At 36.9% G+C, this 26,845-nt stretch overlaps 2 protein-coding genes across 11 annotated transcripts in view; one reads left to right on the top strand and one right to left on the bottom strand.

Annotated features, from left to right (window-relative positions):
• LOC108977106 (myosin light chain kinase, smooth muscle) overlaps nt 1-2,597 on the top strand; it is a 103,015-nt gene extending 100,418 nt beyond the window's left edge. For 4 of the 10 annotated variants that reach the window (XM_018946613.1, XM_018946612.1, XM_018946611.1 and 1 more), the window contains 2 exons: nt 322-1,357; nt 1,455-2,597. In XM_018946613.1, the coding sequence (XP_018802158.1) occupies nt 322-1,357; nt 1,455-1,678 (1,260 nt within the window). In that variant the 3' untranslated portion in view covers nt 1,679-2,597. Of the gene's footprint in view, nt 1-321; nt 1,382-1,454 lie in introns of all 10 variants that reach the window. The other 6 variants (XM_018946619.1, XM_018946618.1, XM_018946620.1 and 3 more) reach the window with 5 other exon arrangements.
• A 2,755-nt stretch (nt 2,598-5,352) lies between these two features.
• Nucleotides 5,353-26,405, bottom strand: LOC108977129 (probable cytochrome P450 4aa1). Its single transcript, XM_018946681.1, has 5 exons — nt 26,149-26,405; nt 7,073-7,244; nt 6,611-6,991; nt 6,479-6,548; nt 5,353-6,419 (listed from the first exon to the last, which is right to left on the bottom strand). The coding sequence occupies exons 1-5, from the start codon at nt 26,164-26,166 to the stop codon at nt 5,543-5,545; spliced, it is 1,518 nt and encodes a 505-aa protein (XP_018802226.1). The 5' UTR covers nt 26,167-26,405; the 3' UTR covers nt 5,353-5,542.
• Between the last annotated feature and the right edge of the window lie 440 nt (nt 26,406-26,845).

The raw sequence follows: 26,845 nt of genomic DNA, 5'->3' as shown, positions 1-26,845 counted from the left end.
TTAAAATATGTTCCATTTTAATTTTTTTTTTGTTTATTTAAAAAGAGGAACTTGCTTAAGGTTATCTAAAATATTGTTTTCGTACTTTTTTTATCAAAATTTTTTTATCTTTTAATTTAATTCTGTACGCGTGATTAAGACTAAAAAGAATGGCTATACTTTTTAATGAAGAGTTAGCTTTGCTTTAATAATATTTTTGGTTTCCTTTATTTTTGCTTTATCTCTTTTGTTGTTTCAAACCGTTTTTGTTGCTTGCTTTTTGCTAACATCGCTATCATCAAAACGCTCAAATGGTGTGCTTGCTTTATTATTGAATGAAAGAAAACCGGCAATGCTATACGCGCCTTGGGTCGCATGGCCACGCTTTCCGCTTCCAGACGCAACTCGGCCGTTTCCGGCGCCGGCAGTTTGCCCAACAGTCCACGACCTTCAATATCCGGCATTCATCATATGTTCAGTCCGAATACCACCGTGCAGATGGGTTCGCTGCACGAAGAAGACGACGACTTCAGCATTGAGCTGCCGAATCAGACAACGCTGGAACAACAGCGACGCATTCAAAAGACGCTAAAAGTGCGCGACAAATCTCAATGCAGCGAGCGCAGCGATTCCGGTTACAGCGAGTGCTCCAATTGCAGTGTGGCTGGAAATATGCCATGCCATTGTGCTGGCGCGTCTGCCGTGCAGGTCATAGTGCAGCACAGCGCCTTGGATGATTTACACGCGACAAATGCAGAAGCGGCGCTGTCGCTGGGCGTACCGCACGAAGTGCTCAAAACGAAATTGGAGGAAATCGCGCAACATGAGAATTTGGCGTTGCCGCAGTTTGACGAAAAATGCAATGAATCCATAAGCGTTTTAGAGCAACACATACGGCAAGTAAGTCTACAGTCCTCCGACGGAGTGACGGCTGGGAAAGATAATGGAGAGCATAGTGAGTCCATGCGAGTGCGGCATGAGGATGGGATTTCTGATCAAGCGAATGTAACCTTATCGCTTGCAATGCCACTCACATCGCCAACGCAAGGTGTGCCAGCAGAGCCAACAACAGTGTGGGCATCACCACCACTTCGCGAACCCATAATGCGCTCGGATTTCACTAATACCATAAAGATGCGTAAGAAATCGTTGGAGAACAATGCGTTGCGAGAGAAGGCCAAGCAACAGCCTAAACCGATTTTCGAAGCGGCGGGAAAAGTTTCACAGCTGAAGCATAAGTTCAATTTGGCCTCCAGTGCCGATGATGCCAAATGTGTTAACGCTAAATTACTAGTACCCAGACAAACTTCACCACCGCACAAGAGAGACCACAACAAAGATGTTTTCGCCGATAAACGCTTCAGCTGCGCTAACCAAAGTACCTTTTCAAAATGCTTTTAGAGTATAACTTTTTTTTGCTTTAATTTACCAATAACTTTTTTAACAGAATATTTTGTTTTACATTTCCTGCACAGAAATCGCTACAAGTGCCACAACGAAATCAACGAATTCAACACTGCAACAGCAACAGCAACAAAAACATCAGCAAAAACAATGCTCCTCCATGCCCAACTCCCCGCTGCTTGGACGCTCCACAGCGGCGCCTCGGCTAAGCGGGCGCGTACGCGAGGCAACCGAGCGCTTGTCTCAACAACAAACCGTCGCTACCAGCGCGCGACGCGTGGAGGCACGACGTTAGACAGTAGCAGCAGTGACAGCAATGGTTTAAACAAAGGCGCGACGCTAAATGCCAAATAAATCAGCGCAAACCGGTTGAGGCGCATGTGCGGTTGCCGTCCCGCACAAACCACACAAACCACTTTCAAATACAGTTTAGGGTTATGGGTTAGGGTCACTTGTGATAGCAATAAAAGTAAAACCTGACGTCGCTAATCCGTATTTGCGTTGTTGTTGCCGCCGCGTTGTCCTCCAAGGGCCTCACTTTGATGAATTTGTTAATAAGTACGAGTTATTTTTGCCTGTTGTTATTGTTAAGCATTTTATTTCCCAACAATCTCATACCCGTTTTGTTACATTTACGCGCAGCATCCACAATTCAATTAAACCTACCCACACTCGAATAAGCCTACAAATATTAATGCATCCCTTGTGTACAAAATTAGGCACAATCACTTACATAATCAAAAGTGAGAATTAAGTAATTTAGAAGCAACGATTATATCTGCTAAACGAATATATTGGCCGAATGAATGGCCTGCCCACTCACGCGCATACAAACATACGTCCAGGTAATCAGGGTGAATACATGACCTTTGATAGTACCTACATTTCGTTTCTTGTAATTGCCCCTGTTATAAATGGAAAAAAATTATACACATATATTTGTGTATATGTGAATCCCCACTAAGGATAATAACATATTGTAATTATACATTATTTACCATTACATTGTTAATGAATAGAGATTAATTGTTTAAAATTACATAATTATATATCTATACTGACTACATACAAGTAAATACATACTTATAAAAATAATAAATTATATCTGCAATGTTCTTACATTTTGATTGTATCAAATCGCTGAGTTGTCTACAATAAATAAAACGTTGAAGCTCAATATGTTGGTTTTATATACTACTGTGAGCAAAAAATAGTAAGACTTTTTAATATAAATTTCGCGCGAAATATTTTTTTCTAGGATGGACTGTCAGTGACATCTGTGACAAATATCACACAAGAAAAAACGTTAACTTTGGCTGCACCGAACCTAATATACCCTTCACAGGTGATTTTCTTTTAGTAACTATGTGTTCAGTTTTTATGGAAGCTATATGCTATAGTTAACCGATATGAACAATTTCTTCGGAGATTACATTGTTGCTTTACAAAATAATCTGTACCAAATTTCGTGAATATATCTTTTTAAATGTGAAAGTTTTCCATATAAGAACTTGATTCCGATCATTGAGTTTATATGACAGCTAAATGCTATAGGTAACCGATCTGAACAATTTCTTCGGAAATTGCCTTAGAAAATTATCTATACCAAATTTCGTGAATATATTTTGTCAAATGTGAAAGTTTTCCATGCAAGAATTTGATTCCGATTGTTCAGTTTGTATAGCAGCTATATGTTATTGTGGTCCGATATCGGCAGTTCCGACAAATGAGCAGCTTCTTGAAAAGAAAATGACGTTTGCAAAATTTCAAAACGATATCTTAAAAACTGAGGGACTAGTTCGTATATATACAGACAGACGGTCAGACGGACGGACAAACAGACAGATGGACATGGCTAAATCGACTCAGCTCAATATACTGATCATTTATATTGTATATACTTTATAGGGTCACCGAGGCTTCCTTCACGTGTTTGGTACACACTTGTCTTTCTGAAGAACGCAAAGTGTATTCGGCATTTTTACGAACAGTTAAATTATTCAGCAGAAGTTCYATTCAATTTTGTGTGCATCATATTCGTAAAAAGAGGCCGGAATTATGGACAACTCTTGGTTTTTGCACCTCCATAATGCACCGTACTGATTTGATTCTTCGTAAGTTTTTCTAAAAATTTTCAACCAACTTTGAAAGTTATTTCGGAAATTGACTTTAAAAACTGCTTCGAGGATTGAAAAAAACGTTGGCACAAGTATATTGGAGGTGGGAATTCCTTTGAGAGAACAATTTAGTATCAGAATATTTTGGTATATTCTGATTATCAAATAAGAAATTTGCATTCTGAATAAGTTTCACATTACATTTTCTTAGTGAAAGCTCGGTTTTAGAATTCAACATAGGTGCATCGCCAGCACAGCCATAGATCAAATATAGCGATCTGTCAACTTTTCCAAAGACTAATTCATGTAATTTGTCAACCTTGTCATTAATATGCGGAACGGTAAGGTCGCTAAAAAGCTAAATTTACGACCACTCTAATTGAGACCGTATGTCAGCAATAATGAGTCGAATATTCTCTCATAAGGCGTAGACAAGTGACCTAACACAACCCCACAAAAAAGAGTTCTGTGGTGTTCGAGGCTACGCCACAGGCCCACGTTGCAAGATAATGAGCTCACCAAAAGTTTCTTTCGATAAAATGAATGCTGTGTGCCATGTAGTGACGTGTCGTTGGAACCAAAGATCGGCCAATCAGCATCCTCCAATTTAGGCACAAAAGTCAATAATCATGGCTCTGTGGGCAATGGCTTGTGATTTATCATCACTACAAATCGTCCATAAAGTTAAAAGGCACTGCTCCAACTCTTATGTGCGATGGTGGTTGGATTCATAGACCCAAGAATGATTGACATCATTTCAAAGGCATTCATTATAATATTGTGGATTTTTTGTGTTCGCTCGAATGCGTTAATCGTTTTTGTGCTTAAAAGAGTTTCGCAATTCACTTAGAAAATATCTCGGAATACCGAACAAATCGTTCGAGATTAAGGCTAAGCTAATTTAACTTTATTCCATTTTAAACAGACGTGTATTTTCATATAAACGATACAAACATTTCAGCATGCTTTTAATTACTTCCGGATAATTGTTCTAGTTAGTTTATATACAGGATAAAATTCTTGAAAATCATGGAACATCGCTTGCCCAGTGTTTAGCAGAATACGATTCTCGTGATGTTAGAGATGCACCTGATCACCTCACAGGTCGACTATTTTGTATTTTTAACCATTTGTTATTATTTCTAAGTTATACTTCTCTAGAAAGTATGGAATAATGTTTAATAGCAACAGATACGAAATGAAAATGAAAAGAGGAGAAAGGAATCAAAGTTTTGTAACTAAGTATATATTCGTAAAGTTTACATTTATTTTGTATCATGCCAATTAGATTATTAATATAGCAACAATACAAGTGTTAGCGTAATACTTAAAATTAGGGTCTATAATATATGAACAATTGCATTTGTTTTGGCATTGATACACTTACCTAGAAAGGCTTTACCATTTATAATACGATAATTTCATATGCCACTGTGAAATTGAAAGGTGAATTTTTATTTTATACTTCGCGTGTTTTACGAATCGGTAAATTTTTGTTTTTCTGTAAGTTGGTAGTACTCTTAGTGACATCTATGCGAAATTTCACGTCGAAATATTCATTAATATTTTAGATACTCGTCGTTTTGTGAAGCTCTAAACATGAATACTTCGGTTTTTACTAAGTCTGAATTTAACGAAAAAGGCAGTGAACATTTCAACACCCACATTTTCAACTAATATGGTGTCGTAATCACCCCATTCGCTTTATTTACCTTCGTGTAACTGGCTATTTTGCAAATTTACATGACCACTCCGAGGACACTGATGGCCATCACGACGGAGGATTTTTCCAAGTGCTGTGATGACTGGCATAGGTGTATTGCAGCGGGAGGGGATTACTTTGAAGGAGATGAAATGGATAAAATTCACCTTTTAATTTGATCACAGTAGTATGTATTTACTTACACATACATATAAATACTTTACAGCTATTGTGGTTGTGGGAGTGAGGAATACCCGCAAGAATTTGTTTAACTAGAGCTACAACTACCATAGCTAAAAGTTTATAATACCTTAAATATAGGAGTCCAAAAAAACCTTTCTTAATTGCTATAATCGATGAGAGGATTTTCGCGTGGCTTTAAATGCACCCATAAACCACCTGAGGCGCGTAGTGTAATGCGAAACGTGGCATTGAAGGAGGTCTTGCCGGGTACAGGCAGCAGCTGATAACTCCGCAATAAACGCGAGACAACGGTTTTCATTTCCATAATGGCAAAGCGATTACCAATGCAGTAACGGGGGCCCGCACTGAACGGTATATAGGCGTAAGGATGGCGTGTTTCCATGTTTTGTGGCGAGAAGCGTTCGGGATCGAATTTTTCGGGGTCAGGGAAAATATGTGGCAAACGATGCGTAGCATAAGGACAAATAAATATATTGCTACCAGCGGGTAGTGTATATTTTCCCAAACGCACTTCTTCGCCCAATTTTCGTGCCATTAAAGGCACACTGGGGCACAGGCGCAATGCCTCCTTAATACACATCTCCACATAGCGCATTTCTCGCAAATCATTCATAGTTGGGGCGCGCTGGTCGTCCATGAAAATATCGTTAATTTCTGCAACACATTTCTCCTGACATTCGGGGTTTTGAGCAAGTAGGAAGAGTGTGAAGGCAACTGCAGCGCCAACGGAATCTTGTCCGGCAAGCATAAATGTGCAGGCCTCATCTACTATATCATCTTCGGTGAAATCAGCATTGTTATCCGATATTTCGATCATATAATCCAGCAGACACTTGCGTCTGACAAGAGGTCCACTCGCTATCATATCACGACGGCGCTTGATCATTTTACGTGTAAATTGGTCGAGACGCTTCTTTTGATCGAGCTCTTCTGATGCGCTTTTCGTAAACTTGTAAATGCTCTCAAACAGAAGCCACGGCTGCAAAAAACGCTCGTTGACTACCACTTTTCCTCTGAAAAGAACAAGAAACTGTATACGAATAGGAGGTAATAATTAGAATAATCAACTCACTGCCTGAATGGTGAATGCTCCATATCCACTAAGGCACCTTGCCGTTTTACCGGTACACCCAGGACCACTTCTGTTCAACGAAATGTAACATAAATCATTTGAATATGAAGAGAAGGGATCGAGTTACCATACCATTTAATATGTCTATGACACAATTGTTGATATATTTGGCGATATTAACTTCTTCATTGGCGGATCCGTGTAAGTTCTCGAAGAGTGTTTGAGAGGCGTCCGCAAATGTGTCAATGAAGCGTTCCAAAATCGTCAAATGAAACATGGGTTGTATGAATTTTCGATGAGCGTTCCACTTTTCGCCACTACTCGTTATAAGACCTTTCCCCAGAAAGTTATGCATCAATCTGTAGATGAACACTTTCTCTGTATGTTTCTTTGAAGAGAGTATGACTTGCAAATCATCTGGTTGCAGCACGGCAAAGAACGGGAAAAGTAGAACCCAAACACGTATTAGTGGACCGTATAGACCGAAAGCTGTTGCCACGCGTTTGGCAAGCACTGCAAATAACAATTAATTTAATAAGTCTAAATATAAGTTTTTTTGAGCCCGGATTTATGAGTTGTTAAATTGTAACTTACTGTCCTTCTCCTTTATGATCAAGCAATTGCCAAGTATGGGTAATGCTTCCGGTCCTGACAGTTTCAGTGAGAGCAGTACTGACTTTATATAATCCCATAAACTATAAATGGTCAGTGCAATGGCCAGTAGCGTTGCAAAACTCCATAACTCCGAGTGTGTGGCATGATCGATCTGGAAAGAAGTAATGGATAATTACAATTAAGCATTCAAGGAACAAATTTCGGCTCTGACAAAGAGTTGAGCTGATTCAAAGCAAGTCTCTTTCAATATTAATTGCTTTGTAAAATTGGTTTCAGTTTCATGTTTTTAACAAAAGATTTGCTTTAAATATGACATGGCAGAGGGAGTGTTTTCGGACTAGACTACGTAACTATGACCAATTCCCGTTGTTTACATTTTTAGAGAGTTATGAAGTTCCTTATGGTAAACTTTCACTTCGCATTTAAGTAAACACAAATACTGCAAAGTGAACTTATTGTTTTGATTGTAAAAGTTTGTGTCAACTTCCTTTATTACAAGGTGTCATCACAGTTGTGCAGCGATCATAAAATGCAGCAGAGCAGTGTCGTGCTTTTTAAATCAATTATGACTAGGCATACTTCAAATAAAAATTGTTTTAAAGTCACCGAAATTTAACTATATTGTTTATAACAGGTGGCACGAAACCCACCTTCCGATGTTTTTTGGAAAATGAAAAACTTACATTCTGCTTGTGGATTATTTTTATTTGGGCTTTTATATTTTTTTTAATTAATTAATTGCCCTTTTTACGGCATTTTCCATCACTTTGGCCAGAAATTCCGTCGATAGGTCCTCACTTTCTTGACGGATATTGTCCTTAAGAGCTGAAGGACTTCAAAAAAACCCCACAAAAAGAAGTCTGCAGCGGTCAAATCAAGCGATTTTGCAAATCGTCAAACGGGAGATTAGGCGCGCGGGAAATGTGTCCTTCAGCATATCGGTTGTGGCACGCAGTGTGCGTACCATTTCGTTTATTTACGTGTATTTCGCATGTGTTTATTACACAAATGTCAAAACAGAACTGACATTAGAGGTCAATTGCAAAATTTATAGCTTTATATCTTCTGATCATCTTCTGACTTTTGCGCCACTCTGTATAAAAAAGTATTTAACAAGAAAAAAACCTTAACTTCGGTCGCACCGAAGCTATAATACTCTTCACAAATCCAAAAAGATTCCTTATAAGAATTGTTCCGATTTGATTCGATTTCGATTATTCCTTTATTATTTTAAAGAAAATGCCGGCACGTCCAAAATCAAACATACAAAGTGCAGTGCGACGTCCACAAAATAGATTTGAAAAAGCTCATCATGCAAGAAATCCAGCAAGACCTACGCGAATACGACGTCGTGTTTTGGAAGATATGTTCCGTGCTGCATTTGATTACGACCCTTCAATCGACTATAATGTACATGGATATATTGGAATGATGGATGTTATATGCCCACAGTGTGAAGCGGCTAAATTCCCGAGTGAAACGGCTGGAATATGTTGCGCTAACGGGAAAGTAAAATTGCCGGAATTTGAGCTGCCTCCTGAACCACTACAATCATTAATTTTTGAGACATCACCAGAATCGAAACATTTTTAAAATCATATACAAGAGTACAATTCGTCTTTTCAAATGACTTCTTTCGGCACTAAAAAAATTTAAAAAATATAAGAAATTGATCTCTTATAATTTTATATGCCGACATTTAAGGTGATTGCATTGAATATTTGATGGTTTTTCAATGAATAGGGAAACATTTATTCCTATAACATTGCATACATATTACAGATCCAAGATCAATCATATTAGGACGTAATTTTTTTGGAAAAGTGGGCGTGGTCCCGCCCCCTACTAACTTTTTTGTACATATCTCGAAAACTTCTTTAGCTATGTCAATCAAACTCTATAGAGTCGTTTCTTCAGGCAGTTCAAAAATGGAAGAAATCGGATAATAACCACGCCCACCTCCGTTACAAAGGTTATGTTGAAAATCACTAAAAGTTCGTTAACCGACTAACAAAAAACGTCAGAAACACTAAATTTTACGGAAGAAATGTCAGAAGGAAGCTGCATCCAGGCTGCCCACTTATGGACCAAAAACCATATCTCAGGAAGTACTCTACCGATTTCAATGAAATACGGTATATAATATTTATATATATATATAACACCCTGATGACATGTACCAAATATGGGTGAAATCGGTTCACAGATTATCACTTTATCATGCGAGAGTATAAAATGTTCCGTGACACCCGAACTTAGCCCTTCCTTACTTGTTACAAATAGATTTCATCGGAGATAAAAATCGTGAATTAAATCAACGCTGCACAATTGGTTCTCACACAAAAAAGAAATTCTTTGAACTACAAGACTTTTTTCATCAGCACAATGAGTCAGCACAGTCCAATTGTTCAAAACTGCTATGGATCGGTTGCCATCTAATAATCACAAAATCGTTATAAGAGCCGATAAAACTCCAACTGGAGAGCATTCAAGAAGATTCAATGCACCAACCATTGATGAAGTGGCCATTGTGATTGTAGGCGATCAGTTTCAATCTCGAGATATTATTCTTCACCGTAGAAAAGAACAATTACAGTATCCTATATTGCACTGGAATGGCCATGATGGATACCATCTAAATATCCCAATGATTAATCCAAGCACAGGTACATAATATATATCGTGCTCATAAATATTTCGTTTAAATAAAAGATTTCGATTTTGAAATGAAAACTTCTAAATACGTTTTGAAACGTATTTTTTACAGATTAATGATTCGCGAAGGAAGTTGAAATTACATTTTGAGATGTGGAAAACTGTTTCATCAATACATTGGGGACATGTATGCGAAAATTGAGACTGAACGTCTCAATTACATCCGGTTCAATCAAAGTAAATTGCGATCAGAAGAATACATACATTTGCACTATGCAATAACAAATGATGGGAATTTGAATGATATTGGACGTCTGACGATATTACCAGCATCTTATATTGGAAGTCCTCGCCATATGATTTATTTATTACATTCACATGTAATCCGAAGTGGAGCGATATTCAAAATAATTTGTTTGACGGTCAATCTACAACAGATCGTCACGATATAAATGCACGTGTTTTTCGGCAAAAATTAAAAGCGCTGATGGATGTAATTGTGAAACTGCGCGCATTTTTAGATGTGAATACGAATTCACCACGCATGGTTGATGGCAAATGCCCAAAGCGTTATCCCAGAGCATTGACTTGCGACACAATAACAGGCAATGATGGATACCCGTTGTATCGACGACGGTCTACTGAAGATAACGGTCAATCAGTAATGATGAACATTCGTCATCAAGAAATCATCGTCGATAATTGCTGGATTGTGCCATATTCACAACTTCTGTCAAAAATATTTCAGTCTCACATTAACGTTGAGTATTGTAATTTCGTCAAGTCAATCAAATACATTTGCAAGTATGTGAATAAAGGAAGTGATATGGCTGTCTTTGAAGTACCTGATGCTGACAATAGGAACGATGAAATTACTCGATATCAAATGGGCCGATACGTTAGCAGCAATGAAGCAATTTAACGAATATTTTCATTTTGATTGCACGAAAGACATCCTGTTGTTGTTCATCTAGCGGTGCGTCTTGAAAATGGTCAACGTGTTTATTTTACTACTGAAAATATACAACGGAGAGCAGCACAACCACCAGCGACTACTTTAACTGCTTTTTCTCGACTTTATGAAACCGATACATTTGCCAGAAGTTTGCTATATACTGATGTACCTCAGTATTACACATGGAATACATCATCAAAAGAATTCCAATAACGTAAACAGGGTACAGCAGTTGATGGTCACCCGGGTATATATTCAACAGATGCTTTGGGCAGAATGTCTACGATTCATCCCAACAACGCGGAATGTTTTTATTTGCGATTGCTATTGGTGAACGTTCAAGGACCGAAATCGTTCGAATATTTTAAAATAGTTGATATTCATGTGAAACGTATCGAGAGGCATGTCACCTACTGCATTTGTTGGAAAACGATTCACATTTGGAATCGACGCTTCAAGATGCATGTGTTTCATCTTTACCACAACAAATAAGAATGCCTTTCTCGATTATAATATCAACATGCATGCCATCGAATCCACTGGAATTATGGAACAAATATCAAGATTACATGACGGAAGATATTTTGATTCGGATGCGTCGTACGTCAAATAATCCAGATTTGATAATTACCTTGGAAATGTACAATGAAGCATTAATAATCATTGAAGATATGTGTCTCAAAATTGCGTACAAAGCATTATCACAGTTATCTATGATTTCACCTGATCGTCCGATGCATGATTTGATGGATCAAGAATTGCAACGTGAACAACAATTCAATTGTGACGAATTGATTGAATTTGTGTAATAAAATATTGACAAATTAAATGATCAACAAAACTATGTATATCAAACAATTTTGCAAGCTTTTTATGACAACACTGGCGAACAGCACACTCTGCATTCAAATTGCCATTGAACATGCAAGTGAGTGAAACGCCGACATGCAATATTTCAAGAAATTCTGCAATGGGAAAAGTCTTGAAGCAAGCGGCGATTATTCTGTGGGATGAGTGTACAATGGCCAACAAAAATCGCTGGAAGCATTGGATCGAGCTATGAAAGATTTACGCGGAAATCAACAGCTGTTTGGTGGTGCTTTGATATTGTTATCAGGTGTTTTTCGACAAACATTGCCAGTTCTTCCTCGGTCAACTCCTGCCGATGAAATAAATGCATGTCTGAAATCTTCTGCTCTCTGGAGATTTGTGAAAAAATTGACGTTGAATGTCAATATGCGTGTCCTACCACAAGACGATTCATCTGCACATCAGTTTTCGGAAACATTGTTGGATATCGAAAATGGAAAAATGCAAATCGACAATACAAATGGAATGATCACCTTGGCCGAAAATTTTTGTACAATTTTGCAAACAAAAGAAGAATTGTTCGAATGCGTTTTCCCAAGTGTCATTCAGAATCACAGAAGCCATGATTGGTTAGCAGAACGTTCAATATTGGCACCGAAGAATATACATGTCAATGCAATGAACTTCCAGATTCAAGGAAAATTGCCAGGTGAAGTCATAACTTATAAATCCATTGACAGCGTTATGGATGAAGATGAAGCTGTGAATTATCCAATTGAATTTCTGAATTCATTGGAACCACCTGGTACACCGCCACATCTTTTGAATGTAAAGGTTTATTCATTACTTTAATCATTACAGAATATACATCTGTAAAGAGGTTCAATGAAATATATTATTGATTCCACTTTTAAGGTTGGTTCACCAATCATATTACTACGGAATATCAATCCTCCAAACGGAGGATGTACTCCAATGGTACACGACTGGCAATAAAGAAGCTAATGCCAAATTTGATTGAAGCAACTATACTCAATGGCAAAGCGAAAGGCGAAAATGTGTTTATACCACGTATTCCAATGATTCCAACAGACATGCCATTCAGTTTCAAACGTCTGCAATTTCCGGTGCGTTTATCATTTGCCATAACTATAAACAAAGCACAAGGACAAACATTTCAAATATGCGGAGTAAATTTGGAAGAATCGTGTTTTTCACATGGGCAATTATATGTTGCATGTTCGAGAGTCGGTACTGCACATCGTTTATTCTTTCATGCACCGGACAGTAAAACTAAGAACGTTGTTTATCAAAATGTTTTAGATTAGAACTCGAATTTTTGAGATTTACAATTTATTATATACGCTTATGTAAAAATAAGAGGAAACTGAAGAATAAATACTTTCAATGTTTGAAGAGTATTACTTTGTTGAATTTTTTATTGAATCGCTATGACAATTTTCGTATTATTCGTATTTATGTACGCTTCTCAATGTTAGCGTTATAACAATTTTATGGAGTGAATGGATAACATCGTACGAATGCATTCTCATGAACTCCATATCCTTCATCAACATTATATATTTCAAAACACCATTTCACGCAGGACAACGGCTGCGGGGTCAGCTAGGGTCTCGGAATCTGACAAACATGTATGTCCGCGCATTACGCCCGAGCCACAGCAAGGGAATACGTGAAAATAGGCACGGGTATTCCTTTAGCCCTGGAGAAGGTCCTATCGGCGTCCTTTTTGACAAAATCACCCTCGATTTTGCAATTTATGTATATACTAGGGGATCCGGCCACACCTCCATAATGCGATCCTTTGTGCCAAATTTCACTTTAATATCTTTACTTATGGCTTAGTTATGACACTGTATATGTTTTCCGTTTTCGCCATTTTGTGGGCGTGGCAGTGGGCCGATTTCGTCCATCTTCGAGCTTAACCTTCTTATAGAGCCAAGAAATAGGTGTACCAACTTTCATCATGATATCTCAATTTTTACTCAAGTTACAGCAAGGAAGGACGGACAAACAGACATCCGGATTTCAACTCTGCTCGTCGCCCTGATCACTTTGGTATATATAGCCCTATATCTGACTCTTTTAGTTTTAGGACTTACAAACAAACGTTATGTGAACAAAACTTTAATACTCTCTTTAGCAACTTTGTTGCGAGAATATAAAAATGAAGTGCAATATACACCACCTGATCAAATTTGACTGACAAAAACATGTTTACGTATATTAATAATCTCAATCAATCAATATTTATTTATTAGGCGCATTTTATTTGACCGTCTTAAGGGGAGAGGCTGATTTAGAAGCTTCAAATAATCGATTTTTTGCTTAAGTCTCTTTAAAAATAATCTAGGAATATGTCCCCAGAGTTTTAGATGTGAATTTGAAATATTTCGGAGCTAGAAGGAAAATAGTGACCGAGCGTCTAGCAGATATATGAGCGATTGGGCAGAAAGCGAAAACTTTGACAGTCCATTTCACGGGTTTTCCATTTTTATGATTTTTCTTAATTGGCGACTAAACGTCATATGGAATATAGGGCAAAGTATATTATCTTTGACATTAAAGTATCTTCTATCTAAACTAAAAAAAGAGAAGAGAGAAAAGTTAGGTTTGAAGATATTTTTAAACAACATGAAGTAAAATTTTTTGCTCAAAAACCACTTTTTTTCAATTTTTAAAAAATATCTCAAATTTTATCCTTTTTTTTTTGGAATTTTTTTAGTTTAACTATAAGAGAAATTATTAAAAGATTTGAATTAAATTCTTCTCTTTGAATTTTTTGTTTCCGATAGAAATTGCGGCCTGCATCCTGCCCGCAGTTCGACAAATGCATATGCGAGATGCATCGGGAAAATGCTTGGCAAAGGCAGAAAACCAAAGATTTCGTATACAAAAAATTTGTGAATGATGTTTAAATATATAACTATAAACCCTAGAAACTTTGCCTTAATCACTTATTTCTTTCCTACCCAAAAAAATTCTCAGAAAAGTCGAATTTTTGAGCCTCTAAACCAGGCTCCCCTCTTAAGCTAATAGCTCAATCTTTGACAAAAAAGCTTATTTCATTTCAATTTATATCAAAATGTCCGATTTGGAGAAAATAAGAGTACAAAAAACTGAAAACAAATGTTCATATAAGGTACTTTCCAAAGTAAACAGGACTTTTTAAATCTAGTGAAGGTTTATGGATATTACCAATTACTTTAAACTAAAAAATTTAACTATTGCGAAGGAAAACAATAACGGTGAACTTGCCATGCCTCCAGTTCCATATACAAGCTAAGATAGGTTTTGACAAGGCAATATAAATATGTTGGGGAAGTTATCGACTTCAAAATAGGATACTTTTGAGTCAATACAAGTATGCCAATGATTTTCCTGTAAGCTCCGTCTGTGATGTCCTTCAGTGAATGACTTTTAATGTCTTTAATGGAAAACAGAAAAAGTGACAGGGCACCAAATATTTTGAATATGGTGGCTGAACTGTGGCCCTAGTTTCGCGTTTGTTCAAAAAGATATGGTAGAATCTGACGGCGATTTATCTGGTAGTTCACGACAAATTTCTTTACAAAATAATTCTTTTTTAAATTTTCGCTTTTTTTTAAATTTTTCCTAATTTTTGGAGCGCCATTCGTTAGACTGTTTTATACCCGCACATTTCTACAACAGTAACGATGTGCCATATTAACGTAGGTATGTTGGCACGTATCTCTATTGCGAGCTCCACTCGACTTTCTGCTTTCTGCAAAAGATACATGGACTAGCAATGACATGCTTCATACCCGAAATATTAAACAAAACCTGTTGAGTCGATCCAATGGAGATGTTGCGATCCTTTATTACCTCTATAATGTCAACATACTTCAGCGAGTAGAACTTGATCTGCGTTATGAGCTAAAGAATATACATAAACGTTAAAGTTTAAATAAAGGTTTCAAGCAACAGTTTGAATTACAAACAAGTACGAGGAGCTTACTTTCGAGCAAAGAAGATAAATAAAGACATGACGAATTGGAAACGCATAGAAAATATTAGCACTGAGGAACCTTTTTATTAAAATTTATGTAAATTCAAGAAAGAATAACTTATTATATTATTCTTCTTCTTCTGTACTGGTGGAGATACCGCTTACGTAGTTATAGCCGAGTTAGCAACAGAGCGCCAGTCGTTTCTTCCTTTCGCAATGTGGCACCAATTGGATATCCCAAGCGAAGCTAGGTCCTTCTCCATATGGTCTTTCCAATGGATTGGAGGTCTTCCTCTTCCTCTGACTCCGCCGGCGGGTACTGCGTCGAATACTTTCTAAGCTGGAGTGTTTTCGTCCATTCAGACGACATGACCTAGGAAGCGTAGCCGCTGTCTTTTATTTCGCTGAACTATGTCGTATATCTCATACAGCCTAAATGACCATACATTTTCTTCAGAACATTTCTTTAGAAAACTCGTAACGTCGACTCATCAGATGTTGCCATTCTCCATGCCTCTGCACCATATAGCAGGACGGAGATGATGAGTCACTTGCAAAATTTTTTTTTGTTCTCAATCTCCTACTCAGTCCGAAGTCCTGAAATCCTGTTGGCAAGGATTATTTTTCGTGGAATTTCGAAACTTACATTGTTGTTGTAATGTCCCGGCGACTTTTTTGAAGTCTTAAAAAGACTCGAGCGACTCTTTAGCTGTGTTGGGTAAGATTGACAGCTTAAAGTTGTTCTTTAGCGAATTAGGTTGAAATACCTTTTCTAAGTTATTTGCAAAACAATTAACCTTTTCCTCGTCACTTCGAGCCCACTTTCCTCCCAAATAAATTATAATACTTTCTGGTACCTTCTTAACTTTAATTAAAGGCCGTTTATTTTGAGTTAGCTTTTCTCTAAAGCTCGCGTCATTATTATATTAAAACTATAGTCAAATGATGTATCAATGATATATGATATTGACCCCACGGAAGAGATAAATTAAAATATTTAGTTAGTCTTAAAATTGTCTACTAGAGACTCGTAATTCATTTATTAGGCTTAGTCCAAGGCAAATACCATTTCCATTCTAATTCAGCGCTACGCCACATACTTTTTAAGAAAATTTGTTCATTTCGTTTCATTAAAATATCACACATTTTGATCATGCTGAACGGTTTAAATACAGATGAAAATACGGAAATCATTCCATTGGGTATATTGGGGACAGAGAAAGGAATGGGTTGAGTGCATTGATTTGCACATTGCTCGGTTATATAAGAGAACATATTTCGACATATTAGGCATAAGATTGTTATAGTTTAAAATCTTCACAAATTAGGCTCTTGAGGCAACGGTGTTTTTAAAAATCTCTACTATCTAAAATAAAATAAAGAAGGATCAGGCAGAGAACGTTTTTAGGATACTGAACTGATTTTTAAGCCAAAAAAGATTAATAACCTTAGCTTCCTACTTTAAAAAACTGCTCAACTCAATGTGAGCCTAAATGGGATATTAAATTATTATTTACAAAGTAGAAAACTATTGCCAACGATTTCTATTCTAGACCAAAGGTGAAATGAGGTTGGCTAGATAACAAAACCGGTATTATGACTTGCAAGGCGCATAACTGAGTGGTAGGAAATGAAATGCCTGCGAACGAAGTTGTCAAAAATTTAGACCCATAGCAGTCTAAATATTTAAAGGTGTTTATTTTCAATATGTTCACACAACACACTCAAGCGTTAAGTATAGTAAGTGTTAACAAATCATTCAAATAAAATGATGTCTGTAAGTTTTTATACCAACGTTTGCTCAACTTCGTATAAATTTTCATGCGGAATGCGGGTGTAGGGCAAATTCATTAATCAAAAGGTATTTATAACCCTTTTGATGCCAACTGTTATGTATGGATTTGCGACGACCAAATTTTAAATTAGTTAATTGTGTGAGTATGTAGAGACTTTTGAACTGACTTTGAACTTTAAAAGAAATGTGTGTGCTATTTGTGGAGACTATACCATTAGACTATGTACTTACTAGTGTAATATAATTATATCCATAGCAGGGTGTACTACTTTAAATTTGTCTAGAAGTTTGAAACATCCAGAAGGAAGTTTAAAGAAGAAAATAAATGATCAACTTGACAAGCTCAGTTGATTTAACCATGTTCGTCTGTCGGTACATATATTGCTCCCATACAAGGGGAGCGGTGAAAAGCAAGTCGCTTTATGGAAACTATATTATTTGACAAAGTATCTTCACGCTACAATATTCGAAGAAATTATTCAGATCAGGTAACTATGGCATTTGGCTGTCATACAAACTGACCAATCAAACGCAACTATTTGTATGGAAAACCGTTTTATATATATATTATCATGAAATTTTGCATAGATTATTTTCTAAGACATCGCCATAATCTCCGAAGAAATTGTTCAGATCGGTTAGCTATAGCATATAGCTTCCATATAAACTGAACACAAAGTTACTAACAGAAATGCACATGTGAAGGGTATTTAGCTTCGGTGTAACCGAAGTTATCGTTTCTTCTTCTTTTTTATATTGCTGATCTATGCTTGATATGGTCGGATATGTAGCTTTGGTAAAGCAAAAGTAAATGGGACATTGTAAGAGAAACTATGTATTTTCGATATGTGCGTTTGAGTTGAAATAGACACAAGCACATGCCTACGTCCTTATCTTATGATGCGGCATTTCGTGTGTGACAATCAAAATGAAAACGCTGGAGTACGTGAAGGAAATCAATTTTAAGAATGTGGTGTATTCAAATTGCTAATGGAAATAAACAAAACGACTCAGTAACTATCGGGACAGGCAATTCATACGTTCGTGCTGACAGCTATAGATGCTTAACTAACGATTTGTTATTTATCAATTTTAATTAGTTGTTTTTGACTCACTTCATTGTACGTATGTGCGTATGTGTAAATTTTAAATCAGCTGCAAAGTTGTCAAGCATTTAAGCAAGCAAATAAAGGCGTTAAGTTCCAACTCAAGGCACTAAGAAAAGTCGAAGAATGCGCCTTCCTTCCTTTGCAAAACAAAACACATTTTGGCAATTAAATGAGGAAGTGAACAGCGGGACATGAGCGCAAACATCAAGGCGAGTTAAAGGCACCAAAATCTCGTTTGCTGGCACGAGCATAAGCAAGATGGGGCAAGTCGCTCTCGTGCAATATTTTGTTGGCATTGCACTAGATACATTCCGAAATACTGGAGTTCGTGCGAAAACATGCTCTGACACCTACATGCATAGAGCTCTTGCGGTCGTTTGACAGGTCAAGATTGTTTTGAATGTTGTGCTTGTTTCATTCCCAGCGTTTGTATTTGTGTTGACAGCTGGTACAATACATGGGATAAGATAAATAAAGGCTGTCGGAATGGTGACATGCTAAAAGCATTAATACTTATTGCCGCAAAAAGGCATATTATTGCATAATAAGCAATAATTTGAAAACATGCTTACACTACATGTGCATCTCTACATACTCGTACACACATACATATATCTTATTATAGAGCGCGTCTAATCGATGGCACATGAAAGTGAAATTTATAAACAACGAGCTGACCCCGCAGCCGTTGTTCTGCATGAAATTATGTGCTTTGAAATGAAATAAAAGTTAAATATATCATTTTTTTTTTGCAATGTAACGCAGCTTGATAAACAACATTTTTTAGTGTCTGTTCCGGTGCGTAAAGGTACAGAGAAGATAGTTTTTCAACCTGTGAGCACACCACGTATTTTTGGCCCTGTAAAAAATATAGCAAATCCAAATTTATGCCACACACTGTGCGACTATCCTTGTGTCCTGTTGATTGTCATCTCAGATGCAATTTTCACTGGAAACGGAATACGTTTGAACTGAAATGGCAAATTGTTAGAACTCAAAGGAATTCTTAGAATCTAGCATTCTGCCCCCCTCCATGCGATCCAACTTTAGGACGCAAATGATGCGGTGGCATACCAAGCCTGTCCAAAGAATTTATATATTCCACTGGAAAATTCACGGCATCGTTTTAATTGTCAAGAGGATCGATCGAATTGTATTAGCGCAAGTCTCTCGGAATTTGAATTTGAATCTTCCAGTTTAAGTCAACAACATTGGTACGCACAATAGTCGGAAAACGTTCATGAGTTGCAAAAGTAAATATCCTACAAAGTGCTACATTGCAGTCCTTCAAGACCAAAAACCTCCATGTTACTTTCTTTGGTGACGTAATTACAAACATATTTTATCGATTACACCAAACTCCAATACTCAACATTGATATCAGTTTTGAATGTGAATTAGGCAATAATGGTGAATATACATAGTACGATCCATATGTTGGCAACTTCGATATTCACTCTTTTAAATTGAATGCTGAATGTTCTGCCATTGTCATCTGGTGAGCGACGCCCATAGAGTGGATATCCATCATCTCTAATTTGTGCTTCCTAAAGAAAGGCACGTGGGGATACTGTTTCGTGCATTTATTGTCAGACATGCAAACCGAAGTGGGATTGTGGTGTCTGCAAGGTCCATGAACCATATTGGCTTTCATCACTTCGTATAATACTGGATCTTTCTCTGCATCAGGAATTCCGCATTTTCCGATTTTATCAATTTGATCTGGTGTAACCACCATCCAAGGAAGAATGTGTGCGTGTAGCTAAATTCACTTTTGCCACTCAACAGAGTACATTTAGAATCCTTCGAGTACTTCTTGTCTTGGTTGCCTTGGGCTGTCATACGTTGAAGGCAAAAGAACGCGGATCGATATTATGGTGACCTCTTCGCAATTGATCACTTTGTGTGAAACACAATAATTTTTCTTTTAAAATTTGAATTTTTCTTAAAAAAACAAGCGACTGAAAATGAACGATTAAAAATAATTTACAAATCGAAATATTGAAAAACAAAAGAATTAAAAATTGATAAAAAAAAAATTTTATGGAAAAAAGTTAATTTTTAGAAATATCCAATTTTCCGACTGTTCCTCATGAAGAGTATAAGGTATTTTTTTTTTGTAACCTTCCCCGATCCACGACGAACAACCTCTGAAAATTTCACCAAGTTACTAACAAACAGACATTCATTCCTTTGTATGGGAAAAGCCAAAGGGCTGTGTTTAGGGGGTTTCCAAATGGGCCAAATTGGTCCGGCGTTTTTGAGTTATGCGCTTAGTAACACATTGTGCGATTAATTTCTATATACATATAAGATATTATACTCAAAAATAAGAGACATCGTCAGGAATTCTTCGCTCAAATATGTATACTAATTTACAGATTTTGTGAAGTAGCGAGGCAAATGAGTATGCTCTGTAGTCCATTGAAGAGTCATACTTACGTACAGGGATTATTGTCGCAACCTCCAAAGAAAAATTAATTTCAATCGTAAAAGTATGTCAAATTACCCGTCCACATTTAAAACTCTTTTTCAGCTAAATGTGGGCCAAATGACGTTATTTCGAACACACTTTTGAATGTTTGAATTATTATTTTTTTTTTATTTTATAAAAGCTTACATAATAATACAATTATTATACAAACTTAAGAAAATACGCAGCACTAGCATCATGGGCTATCGGCCGCTGTTTGAATTATTTATAAAGATACATATGAAAACCGAACAGATATTGGAATTATCTATTCGAACCATTTAATAAAAAAACAATGCATTTTGCGTTTGGCATTTATTGAAAATTATAACGGGTGATTCAAGTAGAGGTGAGAGTGAGGCCGCTAAACCTTCCCAAGCGACATCGGTTCGCTCCTGGACTCTTGAAAAGTTCTGAGAAAATCCAACGATTTCGAGAAACGTAGATGACAAGCTAGGAAGCGGGAGGAACCACGTGACATCTAAAAGCTCCATCTCCTTTTTGAGAATCCACTGCACAAAGCTGAGCATTCTTTTGTTATAAAGTTACTAGACAAAAGTCTAAATACAATGAAAAAAGGTTGCATTGACAGTAGGAAAACATAAACCGTGATTGGTGCAGTGTATTATTTACAGATGAATTAACTTTTGTATTGTTCAACTCCGTGAGACGTGGACTTATTCAAACCAGTATCGCTAAAGGTGCATGTTTGTGAATGCTTCTCTGCTCATGGATTTGAGGATTTGAGGTGCCTCATAGAAAACATGAACGCCAAAATAAACGCTACATGCCCTTTGGAAATCGAAATTTCTGAAACTCAAGATGCTAGAAAAGCGCAGAATATTGCAATAAAGCTGAAAACGAAAAGGTGTATGCGGAACGTAATCATTGCGACAGTGTTTGCTGTTATGACAGAGTTTAACGTTCTTCGGTAAGGTTGGCGACATTTGTGGCAAAATAACGCGTTCGATGAGTGAATTGTGAACAATCCCTTGCTCAGCATTACCAAATCGGCATAAAAGTGTTCCCTACGATAACAAAAATGAAGAAAAAAGTGAGCAAATATGAAAATAAATGTGTTGCTGCTTTCCTACGGATTACGTTACTAAAGAAATATATCCCCCTTATGTATCTAATTTGACAATTTCAAAGATATAAAGGCCTCGGCGTTTGATTACAAATGGAGTAGAATAACTTAATTAAGATGTGATTTGACTTTAACTCGTGCAAAAAATCTGCGAAACATTGATAAAGCTTCAAATTACAAACGACTTATTACTCCCTATTAACCTTTGACCGCCCATTTGAAGTATTTAACTGTAAGTATATATATGTATATAAACATATATATACATCCTCTAAAGTGAAGGTCGGACCTTTGGAAATAAATATGAAAATTTATTCGTTATTTATATGACATCAGCGTCATATTTATTGTGGGTATCATAATTAAAATGGAAAAAGCGTTCTTAATTCACTCTTTTTGTGGACGTTTTTGAGTACATTTAGCTAACCTATTTGCATAACTGAAAATTGAATTGGTGGAAAAAATAACACCTAACACATTTGCGCATAATTTTTCGCTTTAAAAATATTCAGTTGCACTGTTCTATTTATACACATCAATTTAACGGTTGTGTGTTAAGATGATTTTTATATAAGCTAAGGAAACATCAATACTTGCTTAAGTGTACAAAGGTAAATACCGCTAAAAATAAACAACTTTTACAAATTTTCTTGTTAAATAAACGTGCAAAGCAAACTGAGTATAAACCAAGTAACAGCCGAAAAAAGTATTGCCACCAACAAAAAACGCTCCCGTTAAAAAATCACCTGGGCGGAAGAAACTCGGAAAGAAGGACAAACATATTTTTCATCAATAAAATTCATATCCGAGTGCCGTAGTTTACTGCTCAAATAATACTATGCATTATCATATAAATTTCTACGTTTCATTTCATTTCTCTTCTACAACATACTTTTTCTGAGGGCACATAAAGTCAATGGCTGAGAAACCGATTGGTCAATCTTGGCAAAGTTGAAAACCAGCATTCAATCTGTTATTGGCAAAATAGAAACAACCATGCTGAAAAAGTTGTGGATCATTGATCTACAAGATAGCATTTCGTTATCTTGTATTGACATTCGGGTTGTTTTTATAGATATGTGGCCTTCAATGAGGCAATACTTGATTTACACTCGATTTGGCTTTCCATTTTACAATGACCAGACTTACTAAGGAATAACGTTTGCCATTTTGCATCGCATGATGCATTCAATATGCGATGAAGCTAACTTTTGGTTGATTGTGTACGTTAACCGATAAAATTGTCGCATTGGTAGTGTTTATAATTCACAAGCTATTATTGAGACGCCGTTACATCCTCAAAGGGTCATTGTTTAATATGCTCTTTGGGCAGAAGGAAGCATTGGCCCACATTGCCCATGACGTTACAGTGAATGAGAAACGCTACAGAGCCATGATTAAAAACTTACAATACCTGAACTTTATGACCTTTGTTTCCGCCGAGGCGGCACTACATTGAAAATCGAGTTCGGCCACGAAGCTATAATATCCTTCACATACACAAAATATTCTTTACAAGAACTTTCATCGGCCCGTTTCTATGGCTGCTATATGATATATTGACTCGATTTTAACAATTCGGAGATTGTAGCAGATTGTTAAATTTCGTGAAAATATCTCTTCCAAAGAAAACAGGAAGTATTTTAAATCTAGCGCCCCCTGGTGGCGCCATTTATATGTCTGTACTGGTGCGTTAGAATCTGCTACCTTTATCGATTGTCCATTGAGAATTTCATGACATTTCATATATTGGAAGTGAAGTTATTGCGTTTAAAGTGTCAGTATGTTTGTGGTATCGGTGCGAAAATAAGCTTCGAACAAAGAGTAAACATAAAATTTTGCTTCAAATTTGATAAAACTTTTACCGAAACGTTTCAATTGATGAAACAAATTTATGATTGCCTATCCCCAAGCAGAGTTCACGAATGGTTTCAACGTTTTTAAAGTGGTCATGAGGACATGAGGATGATGGAAATTCCATCAAAACTGTGCGTAAATTCATCAAAAATCAGCTGAAATCATCATTGTAATTCATGGAAACAGAACTGAGCATCTCCAAAACATTTTGAGCAAACATTTGGGCTACGAAAGGTGTGTGCACGGTTTGTTCCGCACAAATTGACTGACGACCTAAAATTGCCCAGAATCATTAAAGAGGTTAAAACGGACAAAAACTTCCTTTACCATATTGTGACTGGTGACGAAACGTAGTGTTTCCAATATGATCCCGAAACGAAACGCCAGAGTGATGAATGGAAGGCACCAGACGAGCTGAAAACCAAAAAATCGCGCATGGAGAAGTCAAAAAAGAAGACAATGCTGATTTGTTTTTATGATTCCAAGGCTATTGTCCACAAAGAATTCGTTCCACCCGACCAAAACGTTGATGCAGTATTCTACCTTATATTATAGTTTTGAAGCGTTATGCGAATATGCATTTGTTGCACGATTATGCGCCGTCTCATCGATCGACGCTTGTGACCGATTACTTGACCAAAATCACATTTTAATCATTGACCACTCCCCGTATTCACCTGATTTGGCACCGTGCGATTCCTTCCTTTTCGGAAAACTGCATTTGCCCATGAAAGAAAAGCGGTATACTGGCGGCCATACCGGTCAACGAGCTAAAACACTCCTTCGACATGCTTTTGGACCGTGCAAAAATCATTATTGAAGCAGAAGGAGCCTAATTTGAATAAAATAAATTGATTTTGCTCAAAAACCATTTCTTCTGTTTTTTTGTTTAAGGTCCTGTTTACTTTGGAACGCATCTTGTACATTTTATAGGCTCTCTGGCGTTTGCTTTTCATGTTACAACCATCGTATCACACTTAATATACCCCGTTCAGGGTATAAATAGGTTATCTTTGAAACATACATAAGTGTTTGGAATGAAGTGATAGAAAGAAAATATGCACATTATAGATGCGCAGTATGCTTGTATTTGCTTTGTGCAATAAAACAAACTAATTTGTTGCTGGAAATCAATTACAAAAATTAACATACATATATACACACATAGAGGTACCGAAATAAAAATGGAGAAGCGCACCGAAAAGGTAAATTAGCATATTATACTATATACATTTATATATATGTATATATGTATATATCGAGTAAGTCGAGTAAGTGCACTGGGTATCACTTGCTTATTGAATTAATTAGAACAGTCAGAAAAAGCTGGAAAGCCAAAATTCCTCTTTATTCGCTGGAATTGAATAAAATTTAATGCAAATTCGGCATGTAAACAATAAGGAATCGAGAACGTGACATTCGCTGTAGCGCAGACGACAGCGGCGGCAATAATATTGAGTTCGCACATTATCGCAGCAAAAATACAAACCCATATGCATATTAAGTTGGGTGTGTGTGCAGCTATGTGTGTATGTGAGTGTAGGTGGCAACATTAACGCGTGTGTGGTTTTACAGGCGTTCTTAGAATCATTCCTGTTTTGGCTTTAACAAAGAATCAGTCATAATTAGTATTTACTTAGAAGTAGCAATAGGCTGTTAACTTCAAAGCAAAGAAACGCGCAAATACACTCTTCCGCAAAGTTCTAAGCTGTATGTTCATTGGAAAACGGGCATGTTTGCAATCTGCAGCATTTGCGGCTGCCGAAGGTGCTTGGCGACAAACGCTACCTAAGGTATCATAAAATTTCAGTATGTGTAAGTTTATTGTGTATGTGTATATGTGTTTAGATGTGCGCATGCGCGCGCATGTGTGTGCGCATGGAAATACTTTGTTTGCCGCTCTTATTGCCAACGCTTTTTAAGCGCACTGCTTTGCGTTCAACATTAAGCGTTCAGTATTTAAGTTTGCAATTAACACTTTGGCACTAATTGAAATAAATTATTATTTAATCCAACAACAGTGCGTTAGTTGAAGTGAAGTAATCGCAAACGAGCAGCAAATGCTTTACGATTTGAGCGGCGTGCGTGATTTACTAACGAATAATGCTCTTCGAACAACACCATAAACGCAACAATACAGTTAGATTTTCGGTAAAATAATAATATAATGATTTGATCGCATAATTTTGGCATCTAAAATTTTAAAACGTCGAAAAGTCCTGCGTGCTTGCTGAGCTTGACTCGAGTGCTGGAATTTTTGCTGCCAAACACTTTTGAAAAATGTGATTTCACACTAAATGCGAGGTGATGGCAGCTCACTCACCATTTTCTGAATAAACATTCTGTTCTAAGTCTCCGCCTTTTTCACAGTTCTCAAATATTTTTCGTTTATTTTTTGCAAGTTCGCACAGATTGCACTTTGTTCTACTGAATATACTTCAATTAGCACTTATCTCACTAATGCCATTAACTTATTTTCACTTTCGATAGTCACTTTTAATGAGTTTTTTCTCAGTGTTGAATTTTTGCTGCGCTGCGCCTTACTGTAGGCTCGTTAACTCGCTCGTTCAATACGCGACGGCAATGAGGCTTTGAATGATCTATAGTAGTCGGCGGAGCTCTTATTTATAACCCCAAAAAATCTACGAAATATCTGCCAAACGCGCTTGAACAGCAGCCGAAGCGGCAACAACAAACACCAGCACAAATGAAATGATAAGCTACAAAATGACAACAACGATAAAAGTGCGCATTTGCACTTGGACTTGTACTAGTACTTGCTAAGCACCTGTCTGTATGTGTGCGTGTGTTAATGTAAATAAAGTAACTAGCTTCGCTGGGCGTCAAGCGAACACACGTTTGCCGCGTTGTGTCAACGCGCACGCGTGCGCTTACTTATATGTAGATGCTGGTCATGCAGGCGCATAAACAACCCGCTGTCACGATGAGTATCCCTTTTAAGAATTTACGCACACGTTATTGGCGATCCTTTAATTGGGGGTATGTGAATCGATGCAGTG

Source organism: Bactrocera latifrons, unplaced genomic scaffold (genome assembly GCF_001853355.1).
Source record: "Bactrocera latifrons isolate USDA-ARS-PBARC rearing strain unplaced genomic scaffold, ASM185335v1 scaffold_84, whole genome shotgun sequence".
NCBI lineage: Eukaryota > Metazoa > Arthropoda > Insecta > Diptera > Tephritidae > Bactrocera > Bactrocera latifrons.
The sequence above is the reverse complement of the archived record's forward strand: the minus strand, read 5'-3'. Positions and strand labels throughout refer to the sequence as shown.

Excerpts from the sequence above, each read along its gene's own strand:
- LOC108977129 (XM_018946681.1), bottom strand. Across the intron at positions 6,992-7,072 it reads GATCATAAAGGAGAAGGACA|TGCTTGCCAAACGCGTGGCA; the intron begins GTAAGTTACAAT and ends TGTTATTTGCAG. Across the intron at positions 6,420-6,478 it reads GAGCATTCACCATTCAGGCA|AGGAAAAGTGGTAGTCAACG; the intron begins GTGAGTTGATTA and ends TGTTCTTTTCAG.